General features: G+C 42.6%; 1 protein-coding gene across 2 annotated transcripts in view; it reads left to right on the top strand.

Moving 5' to 3' along the window:
• Positions 1 to 25383, top strand: part of LOC147903688 (brefeldin A-inhibited guanine nucleotide-exchange protein 5-like) — a 151371-nt gene that overhangs the window by 88916 nt on the left and 37072 nt on the right. For both annotated transcript variants that reach the window (XM_087400588.1, XM_087400580.1), the window contains exons 9-24: positions 1070 to 1128; positions 1247 to 1316; positions 1412 to 1480; positions 1568 to 1690; positions 1877 to 1930; positions 2048 to 2136; positions 2405 to 2501; positions 2607 to 2705; positions 2844 to 3071; positions 14574 to 14684; positions 14795 to 14979; positions 15221 to 15847; positions 16275 to 16692; positions 16819 to 17058; positions 17174 to 17297; positions 17525 to 17673. In XM_087400588.1, coding sequence (XP_087256714.1) covers positions 1070 to 1128; positions 1247 to 1316; positions 1412 to 1480; positions 1568 to 1690; positions 1877 to 1930; positions 2048 to 2136; positions 2405 to 2501; positions 2607 to 2705; positions 2844 to 3071; positions 14574 to 14684; positions 14795 to 14979; positions 15221 to 15847; positions 16275 to 16692; positions 16819 to 17058; positions 17174 to 17297; positions 17525 to 17673 — 2742 coding nt within the window. The remainder of the gene's footprint in view (positions 1 to 1069; positions 1129 to 1246; positions 1317 to 1411; positions 1481 to 1567; positions 1691 to 1876; positions 1931 to 2047; positions 2137 to 2404; positions 2502 to 2606; positions 2706 to 2843; positions 3072 to 14573; positions 14685 to 14794; positions 14980 to 15220; positions 15848 to 16274; positions 16693 to 16818; positions 17059 to 17173; positions 17298 to 17524; positions 17674 to 25383) is intronic.

The raw sequence follows: 25383 nt of genomic DNA, 5'->3' as shown, positions 1-25383 counted from the left end.
TTTTAGTGATACCTTAGCACATGTCCAAACAGCCATGCCTACTGTTGACTAGACAGCAGATGCCGATGACAATCCTGACAACCCAGATGATGACGGTGAAGCTCGAGTAGTTCATATCGGTCAACGTAATGGCCATGCTATCATTACGTTCAACTCACGAGACATACGTATAAAAGTTCTGCGACAATCTCACAAGCTGAAAGGAACGAAGATATGGATAGCCGAGGAACTCACCAAGGCTCAACTGAAGGATAAGGCAAAGGGATTAGCAAAGGTTCGGGCTGCCAGGAAGGATGGTAAATGGGCAGTCTACCGGGACGGGATAGCACTCATTAGAGAGTTTAAATCTAAACCAAAAGACTCTCAGTCTTAAATTGATGTAAGGCCAACTATATATATGTGTGTATGTTTTATGTAGGCTACAATATAGGTACTCTCTAAATAAATGGACCTTGGGAGCTGCCCTGCGCCCTCCCTAAGCTGATGTACTAGATGGCTTTCATGTTGTCCCATAGACCTCTTGGTCTCCCGTGGACATTAATAGACTTTCTTTCTTTCTCCATCTCCAACAAGTGACAAGGCTCAAGCTGCATCAAGCATCTTCATCTCTCTCCCTCTTTATCTCCATCAAGCACCTATATAACATGTTTGTACAATTTTCTTAACTGGCTTCTAGTGTCTAGGCATGCTTAACTACAAATTTAGAAAAAAACAAAGTATGAAGATGCATTCCTTATTCACATACACAACCTAAGCACTAGTAGAGCTGTAAGGTTGTAACTTGTTGCTGTATGGAGCTTGTAAATTGATGGTGGACTCAAACGCTGTGAATTTTGAAATTTGGCATAAATTTTCATGGATTTATGCTAGGCAAAGAACAAAGATGGTGAAATCTGTTTTTATGAATACCAGTTTTCCTGAGAGTTCATTTTGAGTTAAGCATGTGATTATGTTTTTTATACAAATAGAAAGATGATGTAGCCTGATTGGCATTGCTTATTCCTCTTTATAGATAACAAATATGTGAATCAGTATCTTGATATACTTCCATTTGTTTGATTGGAACTAGGGACTAGAAGCAGCTCTAGTCAAGGCTGTGCACTCTGACGAGGGACGGAGATTGCCTGAGTAGGTTCTTCCCGCTGATGACTGTTTCGGAAGTAACTATGTTTGCCAGAGGCTAATCAGAAGAGTTGACTCCATGGAAATGCACTTCTATTTTCTAAGGACTTTTATATGACTGTAGGGGGCTGGATTTGGAGTCTATGACATTGGCTCAACGGGACGGTCTTATGGTCTTCCGAATGCTTTGTGAGGTAATTTGTATGGTGAAGCTTTGTCGAATGCTGGTGACATTTTGCTTGAAAGTGGTGGCTTGGTTCTAAGAGACTTCTACATGGATTTTTAACAGATGTCCATGAAGGAGGAACACAATGATTTTATTATTAGGTCAAGGATGCTATCCTTGGAGCTACTGCAGGTGATATTTGTTTTAGCTTATACACTCGATTGATTATCAGTACTCTTTTTGGGTAGTTTTCTCTTCTGAAAGTTGATGTTTTTGCAGGGTATTTTGGAGAGTGTCAGCCTATCTTTCACTGTAGATTTCTGTTTTATTGACTCTGTAAAGGCTTACCTTTGCTATGCTTTGCTAAGAGCATGTGTATCGTCAATGGCGACAATCTTGCAGGTGGATCTACACTTCTTACTCATAGAGCTCCTAGCGACGTTGGAAATTTCCTCTCTAATAAATTTGTTGAGCTTCAAAGTGCTCATTCCCTTCTTGTTTTCTTTTATCTGGGCTTCATGTTGGACTAAGGTCGGACTAGATCCATGCCTGGAGCAAGCTGATTACAGTTTTGATCCTTTGTTGCAGGTAGCTGCCAGCATCTTCAGTGTGCTGCTGTTACGCTTCAGGAAAAGCCTCAAGGTATTTTCAAATGCATGCTTTGTTGGAATGAAGCAGTGTATCGTCTCATATTACCTTATCTCTGTTGTCACAGTTCCTGTTTATGCGGTGGCATTTTGTATCACAATGTTTTGGCAGGCAGAAATTGGGGTCTTGTTCCCCCTTATTGTCTTGCGATCTTTAGACAGTAGGGCTAGCTCCCTCCATCAGCGCAAGGCTGTTCTCAGGTATTTGTTTTGCCTTAGACATCTTGACTAGCAAGCAGTTTTGAAGTCATGGGTCCTTTGAAAGAGTTTGCTGGGGTTGGATGGCTAAATAATTGCAGGATAGGCCCCATCATTTGGCTTTTAGGGAGCTCTTTCAATCTTACAAGAGTAACGTATATGCTTTGCGTGGGTGGCATACACTCTTGAACGGTGCTTTTGCATGGTTTTGGATAGGCTCTGGGAGTAACTGGTAATTAAACTCTGAAACTGCCTGCTTTTGGAAAAACAGGGTGCTCGAACCTGTTTGCAAAGATTCACAGATGCTTGCAGATATCTTTGTGAATTATGATTGTGACCTTGAAGTAGCCAACTTATATGAAGGCATGGTGAGTATTTTTTAAGACATGCCTTTTTTCTTCTTATATATGTTTGGAGTTCCCAAGGCAGACAGAATTCCATCTAATTTATCATAGGATTTGAATGATTTCTAGGTCAGATCTCTTTCACGAGTGGCACAGGGAACACTAAATGCAGATCTGAACAATACTGCTCTGGCACAAATTATGTCTGTGAAGACTTCTTCTTTGAAGGTGTGTAAGGGTCTAGGGGTATCATTTTTCTGAAGCTTGGATTGACACACATGCCATCTCATTTTGAATAATACTCCACAAACAATGAAATTTCTTGTATTGCCAAGATAAGACTTAATCAGTGCGTTTTATTGGTAGTGCCTTGTTAGTATTCTCAACTCATTGGTGCAATGGACAAGGACGCATCAAGATACAAACCAGGCCATGATGAAGCCCATGGATTCTGGTCATAACAAGTCATTGGCAAGCGGTTTTGAGGAGGCTTCGGTAGAGGGATGTGATGCACAAGGTGCATGTGGAGCACAGGCTGATCAGTTGGAAAAAGTCAAGCCACAAGACTCAACATTACAAGCAGCAATAGTAGAGGTATCTAGCTCTGCATTGATGCATAAATCTTCTTTTGTTTTTGCTTCTTAGACAATTAGAAGTTAGAACTTCCAAAAAAAGAAGTGGAGGACTTTTTGCTTCTTCATTAAAAGTAACTCATTGCATTTGCAATGAAGATCTTTATAGATAGGGCCTTTCTTCTGGTTTTTTCTGAAGGAACTTCTCTGCTGGTCATATTGTTTTAATAGAAATACAAGCGATTGTCAAAACTGTGTATGGTTTGCCCACTAGTTCTTACATTATAAATGGTGTAAGCCTTGGTGCTCCTCTTCTTCTCCAGCTCCCCCACTCCTCTTCTTCTCCAGCTCCCCCACTTCTCTACCCTTCCCATAGCCTCCCTGTAGACTTCTTACCTTCCCACATTCTTGCCAAAGCTGAACTGTAGTCCTAGCTGTAGGGTGGTCAGGTGATTTCCAGCATTAGGGAAAACAAAGCTAAGATACCTTATTTTGACAGGGTAACTTGGATGATGGGATGGGACTGGCATTTGGATTTCATGCTTCTTATTTGAACCTGTTCTTGATATGAGAGGATAAGAGGAACATGCTAAGATTGAAATCTGACACAAATGCAGCATTAATGGGTCAAAACTATTGAAAGAAAAGGAGGTGAGTTGAAAGTGGAAAACTTTTCAGATCATGTGCTTGACTTTGTAATTAGCAATGCTTTGTTTGCTATGATGTGTTGCTATGTGATGAACATGAGGTTGTTGAATAACTCAAAATGTTGTGTGTTGGAGGAAAAGTCAAATTCAGTGCTTGGGTTTTGACAGGAATTAGAAAAAACGTAAAGATTTTTAATGTACTTGTTGTCATCTCTATGTTTGTACGATGGACATGAACTCATGCAAACTTTGCAAGCATTCATAAACCAATGTATGAGATCAGCGAGTTAAAAAAATCATGGTGCCAAAACCAATTGGGAGATGGGGAGATGAAGTATTTTGTGAGCAATGGAAAGATAAAACTTGCTCACAAAACTAATTGGGGGGAGGTTAAATATTCATGCACATTGTGGTACTATCAAATGTTATTTGAAAAAAGGGTGGCAAGGGGAGCGTCCAGGGAGGGGAAGATAGGTGGTGGTGGTTGTGGTGGGTCTACGTGTAGGTTGGGTGTGGGTGTGAGAAGTGGTGGTAGTTGTTTGAGCATTCACATGATCGAGAACTAGAGATGCAAAGTAACATTGATAGGTCTTTGTAGATGTTGATCTGTTTAAAATTTACAGTCCCTTTTGCAATGCTATAATGTATATGTAAAAGTGGTCTCAAGTATACATATGGATTGTATGACTCTTAATGAACTCCAAGAGAAATTTGGGAAAACATGGTAGTATAAAACTAAAACGATGGCTCGTTAATTTTATGCAAGGAACAATTGCTATCTACCAGAATGGAATTGAAGGACAATATATTTCATAAGACAAGGATTTATGGCTAGCAAAGGGCGCACAACTTTGAGTTGGCATTGTGGAGGACTTCAATGAAACGATGACTAATGAAAGCTCCCCTCCCTCCAAATATCATTGAGGGGGACATGGTTTACGTAGAGGATTTGTAAAACCAAGGCTGAGGAGCAAAGCTCCAATACCCTAAGCTCGCAAACTATGCCTTGGTGGCATGTCATTAATAGAAAACAGTGGCCTGAAGCGCCAATAGTCTTAAACAAAGGCAAAGTGCCTAGTATTTCTGGAGAGATACATGTTGAGTCCACAAAGAGAGTGGAATCATGGTTGTACAAGTCTCAAGGTGCATAGCATTCGAGGCATGTTAGGTGCGAGCTTCAAAAGAATTGCACTTTTGAAAATTTGAGGTGCGAGCTTCACAAAAAGACTAAGTTTGAAATTTGAAAAAAAGGGAGAAAGAAAAGGAAAATATGACATGTAGAAAGGACATACATAGATGACCTACAACATCACTATATAGAATAGTCATCAAGAGCAAAGACACCGAGAGAGAATCTTATAATTGTTGGTTTAATATTGCATCCAATACTAGCTTGAGATAGTCGTATGTGAAATATCAAACTTATGCAGAATTCCCACGACTATCCAAATTCTAATTCACTCAATATGATATCACGGTACAAGGATATGAAACCCAGAGACTCAGAAAACCGATATGTATTAGAACCTTCAGAGGGACAACTCCGCAATAACATCTCAGAGATGTTATGCCTCAACCCGACCAGGTTTGTTGGCTTACAATAGAGATGACTCAGACTGGTAAACTTTCTAAGGACCCTACTAGCAGGCCGGCTGCTTGGACACTACATAGCACTAGAAGAATGAGAAGACCCCGAATGCGACTCTCATCAGAGACTTGGGACAAGAAGAAGGAGCTCGTAGATCAAAGTCGGTATATAACGTCACCTTAGACCGCCTAATCTCCAAGCAAATCTAAACCGCCTTAGTTTCTAGGTCGCCATGGAAGAACCACCACACCACGTAGCTGCCATGCATTGGCCAGCCACCCAGTCTACCAATTAGCGTACACTTTCTTGCATGGCCCAATCAAAGGCCATCAACTAGCCAAGTCTATTCTCGACAACCAATCAGATCTCATATTTTATCACCCTCTTAAATCCCTAGAGACATAGAAGCCTCCCCATGAGGGTCACATTCCAACAACCCCTTCCTGAACCGAAATTGGGAGACAAATACAAAGAAGACTCATGCACACACATCACGGAGATCTGAAACATGATCAACCCATAAATGGATCATTATCATCGGATATAATTGCTCACAAACAGCAATTCTGAAACATGTCCATGATCTAAAGACATGTGCAACAGTCCAGCACCATAGAACCTAAAATGTCCAATCGTCATCCACAATTGCAGCGAAAATTCTCATACTCTTGTGAATGCAAATAAGTCAAAACGGACCACTTTGCAAAAGAAATTCGAGCATCAGAGTAGAAGATGTGCCCACACAGGGCCAAATATGAGAGTCACGAAATATGGAAACGGTCACCCACACAGGGCACGACCCACCAACAAAAACAATCTGATAAAATCTGAAGACCTTCTACGCTCAAACCATCTTCAAGGCGCACATAACTTGCAAACTCTTGATTAGTAAAAACACTCTCTGCCACCTCTATTCAAATAGCAAAATCCTTGGAGTGTAGCTCAAAAAGGTTTTGTGATGCTCGCTACCAATACATCGCTCACAAAAAACACCTTCCATGATCACGATAAGCTAAAGCTTCAAGTTTCCTCTAGGTGGAAAACTGATTCGTTGAATCAACTGAACGTATCCAAGGAGCCAAAACATCCGAATAAATTGTCAAGATTTTAGGCTGCACCAGAATTGAAAGTACTGTAATTTTAGAAGTTGGCAGATCCAATGCATGGAGTGAATGAAACACAGACCAATTGGATCACGGCAACCTATCCAAAGTCGGAAGCCATGGGAAAGCAAGACTAATCATGATAACTTTGATAAGCGTCCACCAACAAACTCTCACAGTAAATTGGACGTGTCTGGGATACAATTGAATCCTCCGATTTTAAACTTGAGTCCGTTTCATGCTCCTTTGCTGCTGCTGAAATCCGTTCCATGAACCGCTACAGTCATGTGTAGCCTAGACAATTCACTGGAGGAAATTCTCCACAATTCTCATATCTTCTTCAACACTTCAAGGACCTCTTGGAACCAACCGAGACCAAACAATCAGACAAAAAGCTGAAAACAAAAAGCGGGGAGCTGAATAGCCCGTTTTTCTTTTAGTTTCAAAAGAGAGTTTGTTTGAGTATACTTGTGCTTTCTAAGTTAGAAATGTATTTTTGCCTCTTTGCAGAAACGAGACATAAGTGTAAAGTGCCTTTTAACTTTTTATGTTTTAAATAAGAGAAAGAAAGAAAGAAAGAAAGTGTATTATTGTCCACTAGAGGCCAAAATGGGCCCATGGGACATCAAGAACTCTGCATACAAGATAGCACAAAATCAACGTGCCCCAAAGAGAGAGAGAGAGAGAGAGAGAGAGATTCTAGTTTTTTGGAAGTTTTTGTTTCTTGACTTGCTTGTTTATTTTTGCTTAAGTCACCTGCTTCGTTTCTTCTTTATTTCTTGTTTTTATTCTCTTTTGTTTATTTGACGTATTTTAGCAAGCACTGGGTTTGCCCAAGAGACTCCGCGGGTCTTTAGAAACCCAGTATAGCTGCTTATGCTTGGGCACTGATGACGACATAAGTGTTGCTTTGCTTGCTAAGTATGTCTTCCTTTTGCTTTTCATAAAAGTTTTTGTTTACCTCTTTTTTCTTCTCTTTCATTTTCTCTTTTATTTTCTTTGTAGATTTTTGATCTTTAGAACAACAAAAAATTCTAAATTTGTATGATTGGACTTATTCTAGTCTTACAAAGGTATATATATAAAAATCATGGAAGGGCTCAACTGAATCGTGCTTTGATACCAATTGTTGGTTTAATAGTGCATCCAATACTAGCTCGAGATAGTCTTACGTGAAATATCAAACTTTTGCAGAATTCCCACGACTATCCAAATTTTAATTCACTCAATGATATCACGTACGAGGATATGAAACCCAAAGACTCAGAAAACCGATATGTATTAGATTTGTCACTGTGGGCAGATTTTACTTGTGCATTTTACATCCCAGGAAGGGATTTTACTTGGTCAGTTTGCTGTATTTTTTGAGGTTATTTGGTGAAAATGGCTCAGAACAACCCCAATGAGGTGTTCGGAGTTCTCACACAGGAGGATAAGTTGGATGGCACCAACTACTCCTTGTGGAGTTTCATGGTTCGCAATATCTTGGTTGGCAGACATGTTGGGGATTATGTCAGTGTAGATGAAGCAAGACCAGATGCAACGGCTACACCTGCCACTCCTACAGCTGGAGGCAGGGGTAGAGGTGCAAATGCAACACAAGTAGTTGGAGCAGCCGCTCAAGGAGCTCCCACAACAGAGTAGAAAAGATGGGACTCTAGAGATGCACAAGCTCTTTCAGTAATTTCTCTTCTTGTCAAGAGGTTCATTATACCTCATATTCGGTCGTGCAAGACATCTATGGCAGCTTGGGAGATACTAGAGAGTATGTTTGCAGCAAGAAATGATGCCATAGTTTCCTTTCTGAAGCGAGAACTTTCCCATACGCATATGGATGAGGGAGATTCCATGAATTCTCACCTCACAAAGCTTCAAGACTTGAGGGAACAATTGCTGAATATTGATGAAGTCATTCTGGATTCAGAGATGATCACCACCACTCTGAACTCTCTTCCTGAGTCCTATCTCGGTTTCCACACCTCGCTGAATTTGTCATTGAGGGGGGGCAGCAATCCTCTCTCTTTTCACGAGTTGGTAGGACTTTTGTTGCAGGAGGAACAAACTCGCAGAAATATGGCAACCCGGGCTGGCGAGCATGCCATGCTCTCCAAGTTCAAGCCCGAGGGTAAGGGGCAGCAAAAGCCACATGCCAATCAACCCGCAAATTAGCTTAAAGCTGATTCAGGACAGCCCTCTAATAAGGCAAAGGGTGATATAAATAAGCATAAAAATAAGGGCATCTGTGATTATTGCAAGAAGCCAGGTCATTATATTGGAGAATGCAAGAAGTGCATAGCCAAAGAGAAGAAAAGGGATTCTGGTATGGCTGTGTCAGATGCATCAGCTCCACATTCTGATGATGGGGGAGATGTTGCGACCAACTTTGTGGAAGAGCACTATGCCTTTTTGTCTTGCACTTCAGATTTTTCAGTGGGTAGTTCAGATGCTATAGCCACTAATGATGATGACCCATATGCTTTCTTGACTTGCAGTTATGATCCTTCAAAGGATGCATGCTCTCTTAGTGTCGATGAGACACTTCATACTTGGTATTTTGACAGTGGTGCTTCAGAGGACATCACTTCCAAGAAGAGTCTGTTTATATGTTTGCATCCTCCACCCACTAAAAAGAAGGTGACTTGTGCGAATAATTCTTCTTATTCAGTGTGTGGAGTGGGAGACATTATTCTCACATCCACTAATGGCACATATTTCAGAATTTCAGATGTTCTCTATGTGCCAGGGATAAAGGAGAATTTGCTTTCAGTGTCCTCACTCAATAGAGGAGGATTTCAGGTTGTTTTTGATGATAACAAGTGTGCAGTCAGAGACAAAGAGAACGACTATGCTTTGGTGTTGTGTGTTGTCTGGCACTTTGTATCGGGGTCTTTTCCAGCTTGATCTATATGAAAAAAGATCCAATGTTGCATTATCAGTTAGCACTCCCATTGTTGCGATGCAGAATGCGGAGTTATGGCATGCCAGGTATGGGCACATGAGCTATGGCAGCTTAATGACACTTCAGAGGCATGATATGGTTGATGCATTGCCTCCTTTGGAGTCGCCTCCTCCACATGCATGTGAAGGTTGCATCCTTGGCAAGATGCATAGACTTCCCTTCAAGAAGGATGGTGCAGTGAAAGCTACTTAGAAATTACAGCTTATTCACAGTGATGTCTGCAGTCCCATGAGGACACCTGGTTTTGGGTGTTATCTCTATTTTGCTACATTCATAGATGACTTCACCAACTACACTTGGGTCTATGGTCTCAAGGCAGAATCAGACGTGTTTATGCATTTCAAACACTTTGTGGCTATGGTTAAGAATAAGACAGGACAAGGTGCAAACACTTCGCACAGATCGATGGGGAGAGTATTTGTCTCATGAATTTGAGACATTTTTGAAGGAGAAAGGCATCACGCATCAGCTTACAGTGAGGCTTATACCTCAACAGAATGGCAAAGCCGAGCGGAAGAATCGCACTGCCATGGAGATTGATAGATGCATGCTCACAAGTAAGAAGTTGCCTCCCAGGTTTTGGCTTGAAGGCCTCATGTGTGCCAACTATATTTTGAATTGGGCTCTTACAAAGGCTCTGAAGACAATCACTCCCTATGAGGCATGGCATGGGAGAAAGCCTTCAGTGGACCATTTCAGAGTTTTTGGTTGTGTTGCATATGCCCACGTGCCTATGGAGTTTAGACACAAGTTGTCAGATAAGGCACTCAAATGCATTTTTGTGGGATATAGTTCACAAAGCAAAGGCTACCGTCTCTACAATCCTGCTACACGTAAGATTTTTGTTAGTAGAGATGTTATATTCTCTGAAAATGCAGCACATACACGTTGAATTTCAGATTCCAGCTTCTTCAGATGATGTGTTTGAGGGGATGGTTTCTATCACATTTGGTTCCCCCGTTGAAACTCAGAATTTACAGCAACAAAGTGCCAGACAACATCAAAGCATAGTCATTCTCTTTGTCTCTGACTGTGCACTTGTCATCATCAAAACCAACCTGAAATCCTCCTCTATTGAGTGAGGACAGTGAAAGCAAATTCTTCTTTATCCTTGGCACATAGAGAATATCTGAAATTTTGAAATTTGTGCCATGAGTGGATGTGAGAATAATGTCTCCCTCCCACTCCACACACTGAATCAGAAGAATTATTCGCACAAGTCACCTTCTTTTTGGTGGGTGGAGGATGCAGAGATACAAACAGACTCTTCTTGGAAGTGATGTGCTCTGAAGCACCACTGTCAAAATACCGAGTATGAAGTGTCTCATGGACACTAAGAGAGCATGCATCCTTTGAAGGATCATAACTGCAAGTCAAGAAAGCATATGGGTCATCATCATTAGTGGCTATAGCATCTGAACTACCCACTGAAAAATCTGAAGTGCAAGACAGAAAGGCATAGTCCTCTTCCACAAAGTTGGCTGCAACATATCCCCCATCATGAGAATGTGGAACTGATGCATCTGACACAGCCATACCATAATCCCTTTTCTTGCTATGCACTTCTTGCATTCTCCAATATAATGACCTGGCTTCTTGCAATAATGACAGATGCCCTTCTTTTTCTGCTTATTTGTTTCACCCTTTGCCTTATAAGAGGGCTGTCCTGAATCAGCCTTATGCTGATTTGCATGTGGCTTTTGTTGCCCTTTACCCTTGGGCTTGAACTTGGAGAGCATAGCATGCTCGCCAGCCGGGGTTGCCATATTTCTGCAAGTCTGCTACCAACTCGTGAAAAGAAGAGGATTGCTGCCCCCCCTCAATGACAAATTCAGCAAGGTGTGGAAACTGAGATAGGACTCAGAAAGAGAGTTTAGAGTGGTGGTGATCATCTCCGAATCCGGAATGACTTCATCAATATTCAGCAATTCTTCCCTCAAGTCGTGAAGCTTTGTGAGGTGAGAATTCATGGAATCTCCCTCCTCCATATGTGTATGGAAAAGTTCTCACTTCAGAAAGGAAACCCTGGCATCATTTCTTGCTGCAAACATACTCTCTAGTATCTCCCAAGCTGCCATAGATGTCTTGCATGACCGAATATGAGGTATAATGAACCTCTTGATAGAAAGAGAAATTATTGAAAGAGCTTGTGCATCTCTAGAGTCCCATCTTTTCTGCTCTGCTGTGGGAGCCCATCTTTTCTGCTCTGTTGTGGGAGCTCCTGGAGCGGCTGCTCCAACTACTTGTGTTGCATTTGCACCTGTACCCCTGCCTCCAGCTGTAGGAGTGACAGGTGTAGTCGTTGTATCTGGTCTTGCTTCATCTCCACTGAATAATCCCAAAGATGTCTGCCAACCAAGATATGCGAACCATGAAACTCCACAAGGAGTAGTTGGTGCCATCCAACTTATCCTCCTGTGTGAGAACTCCGACACCTCATTGGGGTTGTTCTGAGCCATTTTCACTAGATAATCTCAAAAAATACAGCAAACTGACCAAGTAAAATCCCCTCCTGGGATGTAAAATGCACAAGTAAAATCAGCAAAGAAAAATCTGCCCACAGTGACAAATACTGTCATAGCCTATCAAAGGCTCAGAATGTACTTCAATTATCCTGCAAATGCTCTCCAATGTCACTCAAAATTGCCTGCAATAGTCCCAAAATGCTTGTACATTGCCAAATTGCATCAGAATGCCAAAAGTCCCAATTTCTTCAGGGAAATTGCATCCAAAAGAGGGCAAATTGCTTGAAAGCCCCAAAAATGCAAGAAATTGCATTGTAAAGCAAAAAGCCCCAAATTTTTGCAAGAAATTGCAACTCAAAAAGGGGCAAATTGATTGAAAGCCCCAATTTGTAATTTATCTACAAAAGAACTAAATTCTACTACCAATTTGTCCAAATGAGCACACCCACAATCTCAAAATGCACCTGCTTGAATCCTCAGCCAAACAATGGCTCAAAATGCACCAGAGTAAAATTTCAGCAAAAAATTCCCAAATGCTCAAATGTGACTCAAATTGAGTCCAAAAAGCTTTCAAAGCTCCCAAATTGCTCTTCCACTGCAAAATTTCAATCCAATTGCAAAAGCCCCAAATTGTATGAACACCTATAAACCAACTGCGAAGTCTGCAAGAGAATAAAATGCCCAAATTGTGCTCCCATGCCTGCCAAAGAAAAAACCTGTAAGAAGGCCTACAATGTATTGATATGTACGGACTGACAAGCGCTGGACAGAAACAGTCGTACGACTCTACGGCGCCTGTACGGACAGAAGTGTACAGACAAAACCCATACACTTGTACAGATGTACGGGCTGACAGTAAGGTGTTGTAGACTTGCTGTACGGAATGCTACAGGAGCTGTACGGAAGTTCTGACTACAAGTGTACAAAATACAGCGCAGGTGTACGGAACAGTACTGCGCAGCTATGTGGAGCAGTACGGCTGATGCAAACTAACAGGTACAAATCTGTACGGAACTGACCATACAAAATTCGTATGCTTGTACGGACGATGAGCACAGAGATGTACGGGTGGTGCTTCTGTAGTTCGCTGCAGGCTTGACGATGAAGCTATATGGACGAATGGCACGGGAGCTGGGAGCAGGTCCGGGAAGGAAAGCTGCTCTAATACTAAATGATAGAAAATGGGAGAGGGAGAGTAGGAAGCTTGAGAGAGTGAGAGGAACGTCGAATGTGCAATAGAATAGAGTAAGAAGAATACAAAGGGGGATAAGGTTTTGTCTAAGTGACAAATCTTATCCTTCACTAACCGTAGTTAGTGAACTAACTGTGGTTAGGGGGAAAAACCTCTAAATGAGGGAAAAGTGTCCCTAACCCACTTATTGACTTTTCATTGGTCACTGCCTAGAATTTATCAATAATTCTAACATATGCACAGCCCAAAGACAACACATTGGTAGGCTGTAAAACACATCTTCCGTTACTTGCAAGGCACAAAGTCTTATGGCTTGATGTTTCCCAGAGGGGGTGACTTGCAGATGCATGCTTACAGTGATTCAGATTGGGCTGTAAACTATGATACCAGGCAGTCCACTAGTGGTAATTGTTTCTTTTTGGGCAAAGCTCGCATTTTTTGGTTGAGCAAGAAGCAATCTACAGTGGCTACTTCCTCATGTGAAGCTGAGTATAGGGCAGCTTTCACAGCAACAGTTGAGTGTGTTTGGCTGCGACGTTTGTTCGCTGATCTTCGTCTCATATTGGAGGGTCCTTCTCCAATTCTCACTGATAGTCAGAGTGCAAAGCAGCAGTAGCCAAAAAACATGAGTATGGATTTGTAGGCTTAACAACCAATGTTGAGTGAGGGTCTTTTGCTTGCAATAGATGAATATCTGCACCCACATGTTCTTTGGACATTTGGAAGTTGGAACTTCGGCATTGCTTCATCCAAATCACAATGGCATCTATCTCATTTGTGCCCTAGTGTGGCTTATGTAAGGCTATAGGGAGCATTGGATGTGATGCACATCTATGTTTGCATTAGGTATGGGGTGCGAGAGAAATGATGGTGGGAAGTGAGTACTGGGCGATGCAAGGGGGAGAAATGGTTGTAGGAGTGGTGGCGGGGGTATAGTCATTCTTGCAAGTTTGAAGAATGGACATGGGGAGGGAAGAATTGCATTACTCGTAAGACACTACTTGGGGACTAGGTTAATTTAATATCTCTGGTAACCTTGATTAATGCTGATGGTGCTGGTATACTTGGTATTGTGCTTGATGCTTGTATTGCAATTGTGAAACAATATTGAGTCTAATCAAAATGTTCTATATTTCAATTATCCACATTGTTAATGTAAGTTGGTATCATGAGAATATATGATATTGTTGTACATATATAGAGACGACCATGGTCACATGTCGACCGAAGTAGTCACATGTCAAACCGGGGTCACGTGTCGACCGAAACATCAAATGTCAACTGTGGTCACATGTTCACCACATGTTGATTGGAGCAGTCGCATGTCAACCATGGCAACATGTCAATCACGTCAACCAAAGCACATGGTAGTGCACATGGAGAAGTTGTGTCAATGGACGTCGTTTCAGTTCTTTTTATTTCTGTTGAGAACACTCGAGAAGTTCAATGGAAGTTTGTACTGATGCTCTATTCAATTCTGAAAAGAAAAAACATTCCGATTGCTCTGATCTCTTTTGGATCAAATATTCTTTTTATTAGCTCCGGTCTCTTACCTTGTATTGGTTGACAGTTCAACTGCAAACAAGATAAAGGTATTGAATATCTTGTAGCTAATAAATTGGTGGAGAACAAACCTACAGAAATAGCACTCTTTCTATCATCAACACAAGGCCTAGACAAGGTATGCTGTTACTATCATAAGTATGGTGTCACTGTTCTTTTCTCTGAGAAGCTACATGAATTCTTATGTGTACTTATATAATTACAAGTGTGTAAATTGGTTTGTTGTAGAGCATGGTTGGTGATTACCTTGGTCAGCATGAAGAGTTTCCCCTTGCCATTATGCATGCATTTGTTGATGCCATGAACTTCAAGGGTATGAGGTTTGATCTTGCTATCAGGGAGTTCTTGAAAGTCTTGTGGCTCCCAGGAGAGGCTCAAAAGATTGATCGGATAATGGAAAAGTTTGCAGAGCGGTAATTACACAATCTGTGCACAACACTTTATTGACTCATGTTAGCTTTGAAGTGTTTGTGCAAGCACGGCTTGACCAAACTGAATTGTTTTAGTTTTACTTTTGGCGTAGCTTTAGAGTCGAGTTACTGCATTTACTCAATTTTAGCATTGGAATGTAAGAGGTGTAGTGTCTTTTAGAATGCGGTTAATTTCCTATCAGACATTGTGATACGTGTTGATTGATATTGTATATCTGATCAGGTATTGCCATGACAATCCAGGAATTTTTGAGAGTGCAGATGTTGCATACGTGCTTGCTTATGCAGTTATCATGCTCAATACAAATGCTCACAATCCTGCGCTGTGGCCTAAAATGACCAAGGCAGACTTTATACGACTAATGTCTAGAAGCGAGATTGATTCGAGTTCTTTAGCAGAGCTGCTGGAAGAGATTTTTGACTCTATTGTTAAGGATGAAATTAAAATGAAGGATGATTGCCATCCTTCTAGAAAAGAAACATGGCAAAGACCGAATATAGAAGAAAGAAGTCGATTGGTTAGCATACTTAATTTAGGTTGGCCTCAGAGGACAACTTCTGGGGATGCAAAGAAAGAGAGTGAAGATATTGTGGAGTACACACAATTGTTGTTTAAGAAAGGAGTTATGAAGAAAGGTATATTTTATACAGCTAAGGAAATGGAGCTGGTCAGGCCCATGTTGGATGCAATGGGTTGGCCCCTTCTTGTTGCAATTTCTGTAACAATGGAAGATAGTGACGACACATCTCAAGTCCAGATATGCATGCAGGGGTTCAGGGCAGGAATCCATCTTACAAAGCTTCTTGGCATGGAGACTCTACGTTGTGCTTTTCTTACATCTCTTGTGAGGTACAAAGTGTTGCAATGCTAATTCCATGCTTGCCTGCTCCATTCTGACATACATCTCAATTGAATTTGTTGAATTTTCTTTCCTATATGGGCAGTATGTATATTCTTATTTGACGATTATATAGCTCTCTCTTGATGTTTTTTGGGTATGCTCCTGTATTTGATCTAGTCAAAGACGAGTTCTAGATTTCTTTCTTCCATTGTTTCCGTGACCCACCCTAGATTTCTTTCTTCCATTGTTTCCATGATCCACCCTATTCTCGTGCTAATTTTCCTGTGAACATAGTCCTACCAAACAGTTTGCTTGTTAAAGTATACTCTGCGCATTAGTCTGTCTTCTTTCTCTGAAGTATTTCAGCATTTCACACGTATCATGTCTTTGAGTTGTCATTTAAGTTACACGTTTACACTGTTGTCAATCTTTCAGATTCACTTTTCTGCATGCACCGAAAGAAATGCGGGGCAAGAATGTAGAGGCCCTTCGAACCTTGCTTGCTTTGAGTGATAGTGAACCTGATGCACTGCATGATACCTGGAACGCTGTTTTGGAATGTATCTCAAGACTTGAATACATCACATCATCATCTTCTATCCTTATTACATTGATGATAGGATCCAATCAGTTTTCCAGGGATGCATTAGCTCGCTCTCTCAAGGAATTGATGGGCAATCCTACAGAGCAAGTTTTTGTGAACAGTGTAAAGCTACCAAGTGATGCAATTGTTGAATTTTTCACAGCTCTATGTGGCGTGTCTGCAGAAGAACTAAAGCAAACACCACCTCGTGTCTTTAGCTTGCAAAAGCTTGTAGAAATAAGCTACTACAACATGGCCCGCATACATATGGTGAGTACATTTGTGTGTGATATGAAGTCCATAAATCTTTTGCCAATTAGGGATTAAAATGAATATTAATTCCCAAGGGATCTACTATAGCTTCACTCACTAAGGAAAAAGTTGCTGTTATTTCAGGTATGGGCAAGGATATGGTTGGTCCTGTCTCAGCATTTTGTTTCCGCAGGAAGTCATCAAGATGACAAAATTGCTATGTATACTATAGATTCTCTAAGGCAGCTAGGGATCAAGTATCTTGAACATGCTGAGCTGCCAAATTTTTCATTTCAAAATGACATTTTGCATCCATTTGTTGTTCTCATCTGTAACAGTAGCAACCCGGCAATTCGTGTTCTTATTGTTGATTGCATCGTGCAGGTGAGTCTCTTCTGATTGTGCAATGATATTTTCTAGCTGGAATCATACACCTAAATTTATTGCCCAAATAGTCTGTATAACTTTAGAAGCTATCTTATACCTTTCTACCGTTCAGATGGTTAAATCAAATGTTGGAGGCATGAAGTCTGGTTGGCGAGGGGTGTTTATGGTCTTTAAGGCAGCTGGATCTGATAATACAGATTCTATTGTTGAGATTGCATTTGAGCGTCTGGAGCAAGGTAGGTTGTCAGAACGCTAAGTGTGAACCTGCTGCAATTGGTAATCAGAATAGGATGGTTTTGAGATAAGCTGAGACTAGTGGAGACCTGCGTATGGGTTAAGTTTTCAGTTTTTTCAGAAACATGCACAGTCTGAGCAATGTGTGCATCTGTCATCATTGTAAAACTCAAATGTGAAGAAAAATTGAGCTCGTTCAGTATTGATCTATTTAGTGTCATGTTTGCAGTCATGCTGGAGCATTTCGATAAAGTAGCCAGAGACTATTTCATGGATTGTCTTCATTGTCTTATAGCATTTGCTAAGAATAAAAGCTGTCCGAGAATAAGCTTGAAGTCCATTGCTCTTCTACGTATATGTGAGGATCGGCTTGCAGAGGTAAGGATACTCTGATGGTTCTCCTTTAAGCCCAAAGACTCCATGGAAAATCGTATTCTGAGAAAGCTCAACTTTAAGAGGAGAAAGTTTTACCTTTTATTCGTAGAACAAATTTAGAAAACGACAAATAACATAATGGCAACAACTATACAATCACACAACCTAGCAATCACGTAGCTGTTCAATCCCTTCTTTTTATGTAATCATATGTGTCTATTACACGATAGCATAACCACAACTACTTTACTATTTAGTCACAAACGTGTTGCACAATTGCACTATCACATAGTCACATGATTTCGAAAGTACAATTATGCAGTTATGCAACACTACTTCATACAATTGTGCATTTATGCACTGCGGCAACAATTTATGTGTTCTAAACCCATCCTTTTTGGCATTTTTTTGGACATGTTCAGGTAACTTGGATGAAACTATCCTCTGTCTCTGACAGCTAGAGAGAGAGAAAGAAAGATTTATTAATGTTTGCGAAGGCCAAAAAGGCCAAAATTGCCTATGAGACCAAAACACTGAGAAAGAAAGATTTATTAACGTTTGTGGAAGGCCAAAAAGGACTATGAGACCAAAACACTGAGATCAACACAAGAGTACCATCCCTATGGGGGGGACTATCATACCACCAGGAAGCTACGGGTGAACCTAGGAACAACTCCATGTTCTTGGAAGTGTTAAATCCAAATTTCCCTACCCTACCTAGAAGACCTGTAGGAGCCTGAGAGTTCCACCCAGCCAATGCAAAAGACGTCAACACTATGGCTGTGGCTTGGGTTTTCTCATTTTAATCATAAAAAATCCTCACTCGCCTCACAACGTGTAGACCAATATGCCTCCATCTCCCTAGAAAGCCCCTTACCATCCCTAACCTTTACTAGGTTCTAACCTTCCCCCATGCATGTAATCAATTTAGCCCCTTCAGGTCTCTAACTAATTTCTTAGCCATATTCTTGCCCTAGGCACTTACATCCCTTCCTTCTTCAGCAACAACATTTGAAAAACGACCCACTCTTAATTTTATGGGAGATCGCACAGCTTGATGCATACACACTGACACCGAACTAGAACCTAGAACCAATCGGCTGGACCCCCCCGAAGGTATTCTTATTTCTTGATCAAAAACTGAATACAAAGATATACAATGAAAAACTAGCTGACCAGCCATGAAGTTGCCGTCATGACTTCAGCAAACCCCCCCTTCCCTGGGAACATCCAACCACGACTAGTTTTTAGTCACATGCCATAATGAGGCAACTTTTGTGCCTTCCCACCCTACGTCCACACGCCAAGGTAGACACCTCCTGGAAAAATGGTGCAACTCATTAAATCCGGGAAAATAGACCGCTCTCAAAACCTGTTACAATTAATTCAATGCACACAACCATGGCACCCATTAATTGTTAGCCTTTTGCATGCAAATAAAATACTTAGGCTTCTCCCCGACCCTTGCTGCCCCCTCTCCCTCAGCCCCTCCCTCCCTCCCCCTCCCTCGCCCTCAGCCCCTCCCCCTCCCCCTCCCTCAGCCCCTCCCTCTCTCCTCCTCCTCTCCCTCTCAGCCCCCTCCCCCTTCCCCTCGTCTCCCTCTCAGCCCACCTCCTCCCCTCTCAGCCCGCCCGCTCCCCCTTCCCTGCCTCTCAGCCCTCTCCCCCTCCTCTCCCCCGCTCCCTACCCCCCGCCTCAGCCTGCTCCTCCCCCGCTCCCTACCCTCCGCCTCAGCCCTCCCTCTACCCCGCTCCCTACCTCCCACCTCTACCCCCCTCCCCTCTACCCTGCTCTCCTCTACCCCGCTCCCTACCCCCCGCCTCTACCCCCCTCTCCTCCACCCCCCTCTCCTCTACCCCGCTCCCTACCCCCCGCCTCAGCCCTCTCCTCTCCCCCGCTCCCTACCCTCTGCCTCAGCCCTCTCATCTACCCCCCTCTCCTCTCCCCCACTCCCTATCCCCCCGCCTCAGCCCTCTCCTCTACCCCCCTCTCCTCTACCGAGCTCCCTACCCCCCGCCTCAGCCCTCTCCTCTCCCTCGCTCCCTACCCTCCGCCTCAGCCCTCTCATCTACCCCCCTCTCCTCTCCCCTGCTCCCTATCCCCCCGCCTCAGCCCTCTCCTCTACCCCCCTCCTCTACCCATCCCCTTCTTTTGCTTCCTGTCTCCCCCTCATTCTCCCGCAAGGCTTTTTGGAACGGATAGAGCCTCAAAAGTGTTCGAATTTGCCTCCTCACCTCGATTGGCGATGGATATTCTATCAACCAATCCTATTCCACCTGCACTGGCCGCGAAAACTATTACATTTTCTGAAGACGAGTTGCAGTAGCTTAAGAAGGACGTAGAGATTGAATGCTCTACCACGTTGATCCACGCATCTTCGGGTCTCACCCTTCCAGATCCCAAGCCAGAGATTGGATGCTGGCGGCTCTTCCCCTAGACCTGGGTTTTTTGGAGGTCACCTTTCTACGGTTTGGCTTTACAGATGCTTGGATCAGAGGTGTTTCCTCTTTGTACAGATCAGCCCACAGCCAGGTGCTTTTTGGTAGGGTAAGGAGTGAGAGATTTCAGATTTCTAGATCAGTCCGTCAGGGATGCTCCCTTGCTCCTTTTCTTTTTTTGTTCGTGGCTGAAGCTATGAGTATCTACATTAGATCTCAAGCTGACATCTTTGGGTTGAGACTTCCCGTCTGTTCGTGGCTGAAGCTATGAGTATCTATATTAGATCTCAAGCTGACATCTTTGGGCTGAGACTTTCCATTAGACGGGAAGAGGAGTTACTTGACAGTGAGTTGGCAGATGACACGGTAGTTTACTTGGATGCCACACCACAGACGCTCACTTCTTTCAGGACAGCATTGGATTTATTTTGCTTGGCGGCGGGGGCGCAGATAAATTGGCGTAAATCCAATGGCTTTTGGATCAATGATGAAGACACTCTAGTTTGGGGGCTTAACATAGGTTTCACTTGGGTTCAGAGGGGTGTGCCAGCCAGATATTTGGGCTGCCAGGTCAGCTTGGATATTTCTTTCACGCAGCAGTTTGCTCCCGTGTTGGAGAGCATCAGGAGGAAGCTCCTTTTTTGGGGATCAGACAAGCTAGACCTTTCCTCTAGAGTTGTGGTAGTCAACCAGGTCCTCTTGCACGGCCTGGTTTGTTTGTTCTTGCTGGTGCCATTCTAGGGATTGCATCATTCAGCTTAGGAGACCGATTAGAAATTTTTTTGGAGTGGGCTTGATGGCATAGCAGATGCATTAGCCAGGGTGGCTTGGGAGACCCTCATCCTCCCTACACAGGAAGGGGGTCTCAATATTATTGATCCAGATTTACAGTGCAGAGCTCTACTCTGCAAGATGGTGGTGCGGGGACTTATGCCAGGGCAGGAGCCGTGGAAGGAATTTTTTATTAGTAGCATACAGACTTGCACACCTTCTTCAGGAGGAGATTGGATGAGCAATATTAGATGGATCTTCACCGCAGCACACCTTAGGTCTCCTTCGTCCCCTCTCATGGTTGCCATTGTGAAAGCATGGGCCAGCTTCATGAGCACTCTTCGGAGGACTCCCCCTTCCTCTCGTGAAGAGATTGATAGGCAACCGGTCACATGGAATGACAATATTTTGGATGATCTTGGCAGACCACTTGGTGCTTCACACTATGCAGTGGTCTCGATGGGAGAGGGGACCTACCTCATCTCTTGGGTCATGGAAAGCTTTCCAAAGGCTTCCAGAGGAGACTAAATCTCAGTTGACAGGACATCTCAGAAGGACTGCAGGGAGGATCTTGCAGATTGAGGCAGCCCTTCGACTATGCTGAGAAGCTTGATTTTGAAATGACAAAGCTTGCTCACACAGACATAGCCTTGGGTAAGGCTTGGCATTCTAGGAAGAATCCAGGGAAAAGCACATTTATCAATTCAAGATGAATGATGTGCTATATGTCCTATGAGGTAAAAAAGATATACCTCAAGGACCGTTGGTTTTTGTAATGGAAGTTCGAAAAGCTCAAGAAGAGTTTTTGTTTCTTTGTACAGCATCGGTAGAGCCGATTGATGGTCCTTCGGCTAGCACTGATGTTACCCAAAATGGAGAGATGGCCAAGCTGACTGATCAAATAGCAGAGGAGTTCTCTGATTGTTTTAGGGATGAGTTACCTTATGGGTTACCTCCAGAGCGGAATGTTCAACATAAGATTGAACTAATCCCAGGGGCAGAACCTGTAAATAGACCTCCCTATAGGTTAAGTTTTACTGAAGAAACGGAGGTGCGAAGACAACTGGAAGAATACCTCAAGCTGGGGCAGATTCAACCCAGTTTCTCACCTTTTGCTTCGCCAGTGATATTTAAAAAATAGAAAGATGATACTTTTTGCCTCTGTATAGATTACAGAGCATTGAATAATATCACTATTAAGCATAGGTATCCGATGGCTTGGATCGATGATTTGTTAGATGCGTTACATGGGGCCGTAATTTTCAGTAAGATAGATCTTAAATGTGGCTACCATCAGATCTGTATTAGAGCCGAGGATGTGCATAAAATCGCTTTTAGAAGCAAGTTTGGACATTATGAGTTTTTGGTAATGCCGTTTGGACTTACGAATGCTCCAGCTACATTCGTCATGCTTATGAATGATTTACTACGTTCGTATATCGGAAAGTTTGTAGTACATTTTATTGACGATATTCTTGTGTTTAGCAAAAGTATTGCTGAGCATCACGAACACTTAAGAATAGTGTCCAATACTTTGAGGAAAGCCAGCCTTTATGTATATAAAAAGAAAACTGTACTGTGTATGGTAAGACTTGAATATTTAGGATTCATTATTACTCCTGAGGGGGTAGAAATGGATCCAAAGAAAGTGGCTGCGATATTGACTTGGCCTATCCCTTAGGGTTTGACCGCTTTGCGATCATTCTTGGGATTTGTCCAATTTTATCGAAGGCATATCAAAGGATATTCCGAAATAGTATCGCCATTGACTGATCTGACCTCAGATAAGGTATCTTTTATATGGGGACAGAATCAACAAGAGAGTTTTAACACCATAAAACAAGCTGTGGTCTCAGGACCGGTGTTAAAAATAGTTGATCCCCAGAAACTGTTTTTCCTTGAAACCGATGCAAGTGGCATTGCGGTAGGAGCAGTTCTCCTCCAAGAGGGAAGGCCAATAGCCTTTGAAAGCAAGAAGCTTTCTCTCTCTCAACGAAATTGGCCAACTCATGAATTAGAGTTGTATGCTATTGTCCATGCTCTGAAAACATGGAGGCATTATTTGTATGGGTCAGAGTTTTATGTTGATGTTGATCATGATACCCTGAAATATTTTTGAGTTGCTGATGTGTTGTCACGCATTATGCATAATATGATTTTCACGGTATTAGAGAGTGCTCTAATGACCGAGATTAGAGAAACTCAAAAGGTGGACGAGTTCGTCCAGAACCTTTGGCCTAAGGCTCATGTATTCAAACCCGGGGAAAAGGATGACTTGGCATTCAGAAAAGGCCAAACTTATGCAAGATATACCATAAGAGATGGTATGCTGAAAAGAAATGGCAAGATAGTAGTACCTAATCAGAATGATCTCAGGCAGAGAGTCATTCAACAATGCCATGATAGCCCATGTGCGGGACATTCAGGAGTCGAGAAAACATATGATCTCGTGAAGCGAGATTTGTTTTGGCCGAAAATAAAAAAACATATTCATGAATATGTGACACATTGTTTTTCGTGTTAGGTAAGTAAGGCAGAGCGGATAAAGCCACCCGGACTTTTACAACCTTTGGAAATACCACTAGGTAGGTGGGAGAGCATTTCCATGGACTTTATTGTAGGTCTGCCTATGACACAAGGTGGATATGATTCTTTCTTTGTGGTAGTTGATCGTCTTACTAAGATGGCTCACTTTATTCTAACTAGAGAGTCTGTTAGTGCCCCGCAAGTGGCGGATTTGTTTATTAAACATATATTTCGTTTGCATGGATTACCCAAATACATAGTGTCAGACAAGGATGTCAAATTTACCAGTCATTTTTGGACTGCAGTGTTTGAGACACTAAGGACTGAGTTGGGAATGAGTAGTGGGGAACGGATGGTTAGATGGAAAGAATCAACCAAATTTTAGAGGATATGCTTAGAGCATATGTGTCATTGAGGAAACATACATGGGACAAGTAGTTGCCACTGTTAGAATTTGCCTACAATGATAGAAAACATTCCTCTATAGAGTTCAGTCCGTTTGAGCTGAACTATGGTTATAGACCAGCGAATCCAACTACAGTTGGAGTACCTCAGAAAGTGACTTGCGAGAGCTAACATCCGCCAAGCTATGGATAGAGCTAAGGCGAATGCGGATGAAAACAGATCCGTTAGAGAATTTAAGGAAGGAGAAATAGTTTTTCTCAGAGTTCCTTCGCACTCTAATTCTTTGACTGCAGAAGAGTGTGCTAAGTTATTACCCCGATATTGTGGGCCGTGGTTAATTCTAAAAAGAATAGGCAAGGTAGCCTATAAATTAGAATTACCACAGGGTTGTAAGGTGCACCCAGTGTTTCATGTTTCTCGTTTAAAGAAATTTTTGCATACAGGTGACTCACTAATCGAGGGTGTTGTTTTGTTTCAGGAGATAGAGGATAATGCAGGACACAAACTAACAAGAATCCTGGACCGAGGAACAATGCAAGTATGCAATCGGAAGATACCCATGGTGTTGGTTGCATGGCATGGTTTACCTCTATCAGAAGCTACCTGGGAATCCGTATATCAATTACGCAAGTATGCAATCGGAAGATACCCATGGTGTTGGTTGCATGGCATGGTTTACCTCTATCAGAAGCCACCTGGGAATCCGTATATCAATTACGGAGAGTGTTCTCAGACTTTATCATCGAGGACGCTGATGCTTGAAGAGGGAAGGAATGTTATGCTCAAGTTGAGGCAACATGACCTTGGAAGGGTCAATGGACATTTTCCTTTAAAGGATCAATGTTTGTATTATATTTGTTTGGGCTTCACGTAAATGATACAAAAGTAATCAAGATCAAGGTCCTTGGTGAGGGTGACATGGCACAAGACTAGGGGATCTAAGGCTAAGGGGTCTAAATGCATTAAATGTGCCAAGGGGCAAATGATTTCAATGCTAGGGAATTTTGGGGCTTGGTGGATCTGCAAGCTGGTGCCTTCACGTATGTTGATCCTGAAGAGAGCAGGGCTCTATCACCTGCTGGCGGACCGAGAGTGCCCAAGAAGAAGACTCACCCTCATAAAATACCTAGGGCCCAGTAAGGGATAACCATGCGATCGAGCCCCAAGTCATGAAGAAAGGGAAAGTATGAAAAATGTTGAGTATCGGAGCAACCCCTTTCCAAACAGTCCTCGCCTGACTGCAGTCCCAAAGGCAATGTCGCACTGACTCCTCTGCAGAATGACAGCGAGGGCAAGTGGGATCAGCCCCAAATCGTGATCTCCACTGGTTCACTGCAATCCCTTCATGAATAGAAAGCCAAAAGAAAAGAGTGATCTTTCTATTTCTGAGGGATTTCCAGAGCCTCCTCTAGAAATTCCTACGCAAATCTGCGGTGATGAAGAAGTTGTCCCAATAAGGCATCGGGGATCCTGATACTGTGAGACCGTCCTCTCAGATGGGGCTCTGAGATAGACAAAACTACCGGAAAATGGTCGGAGGTGGAAACACCAGGTGCAATGCAAACTGTCCCCC

The sequence above is a fragment of the Dipteris shenzhenensis genome, chromosome 3, assembly GCF_047967505.1.
Source record: "Dipteris shenzhenensis isolate YYH24624 ecotype China chromosome 3, Dip_SZ_1.0, whole genome shotgun sequence".
Taxonomy (NCBI): domain Eukaryota; kingdom Viridiplantae; phylum Streptophyta; class Polypodiopsida; order Gleicheniales; family Dipteridaceae; genus Dipteris; species Dipteris shenzhenensis.
The sequence above is the reverse complement of the archived record's forward strand: the minus strand, read 5'-3'. Positions and strand labels throughout refer to the sequence as shown.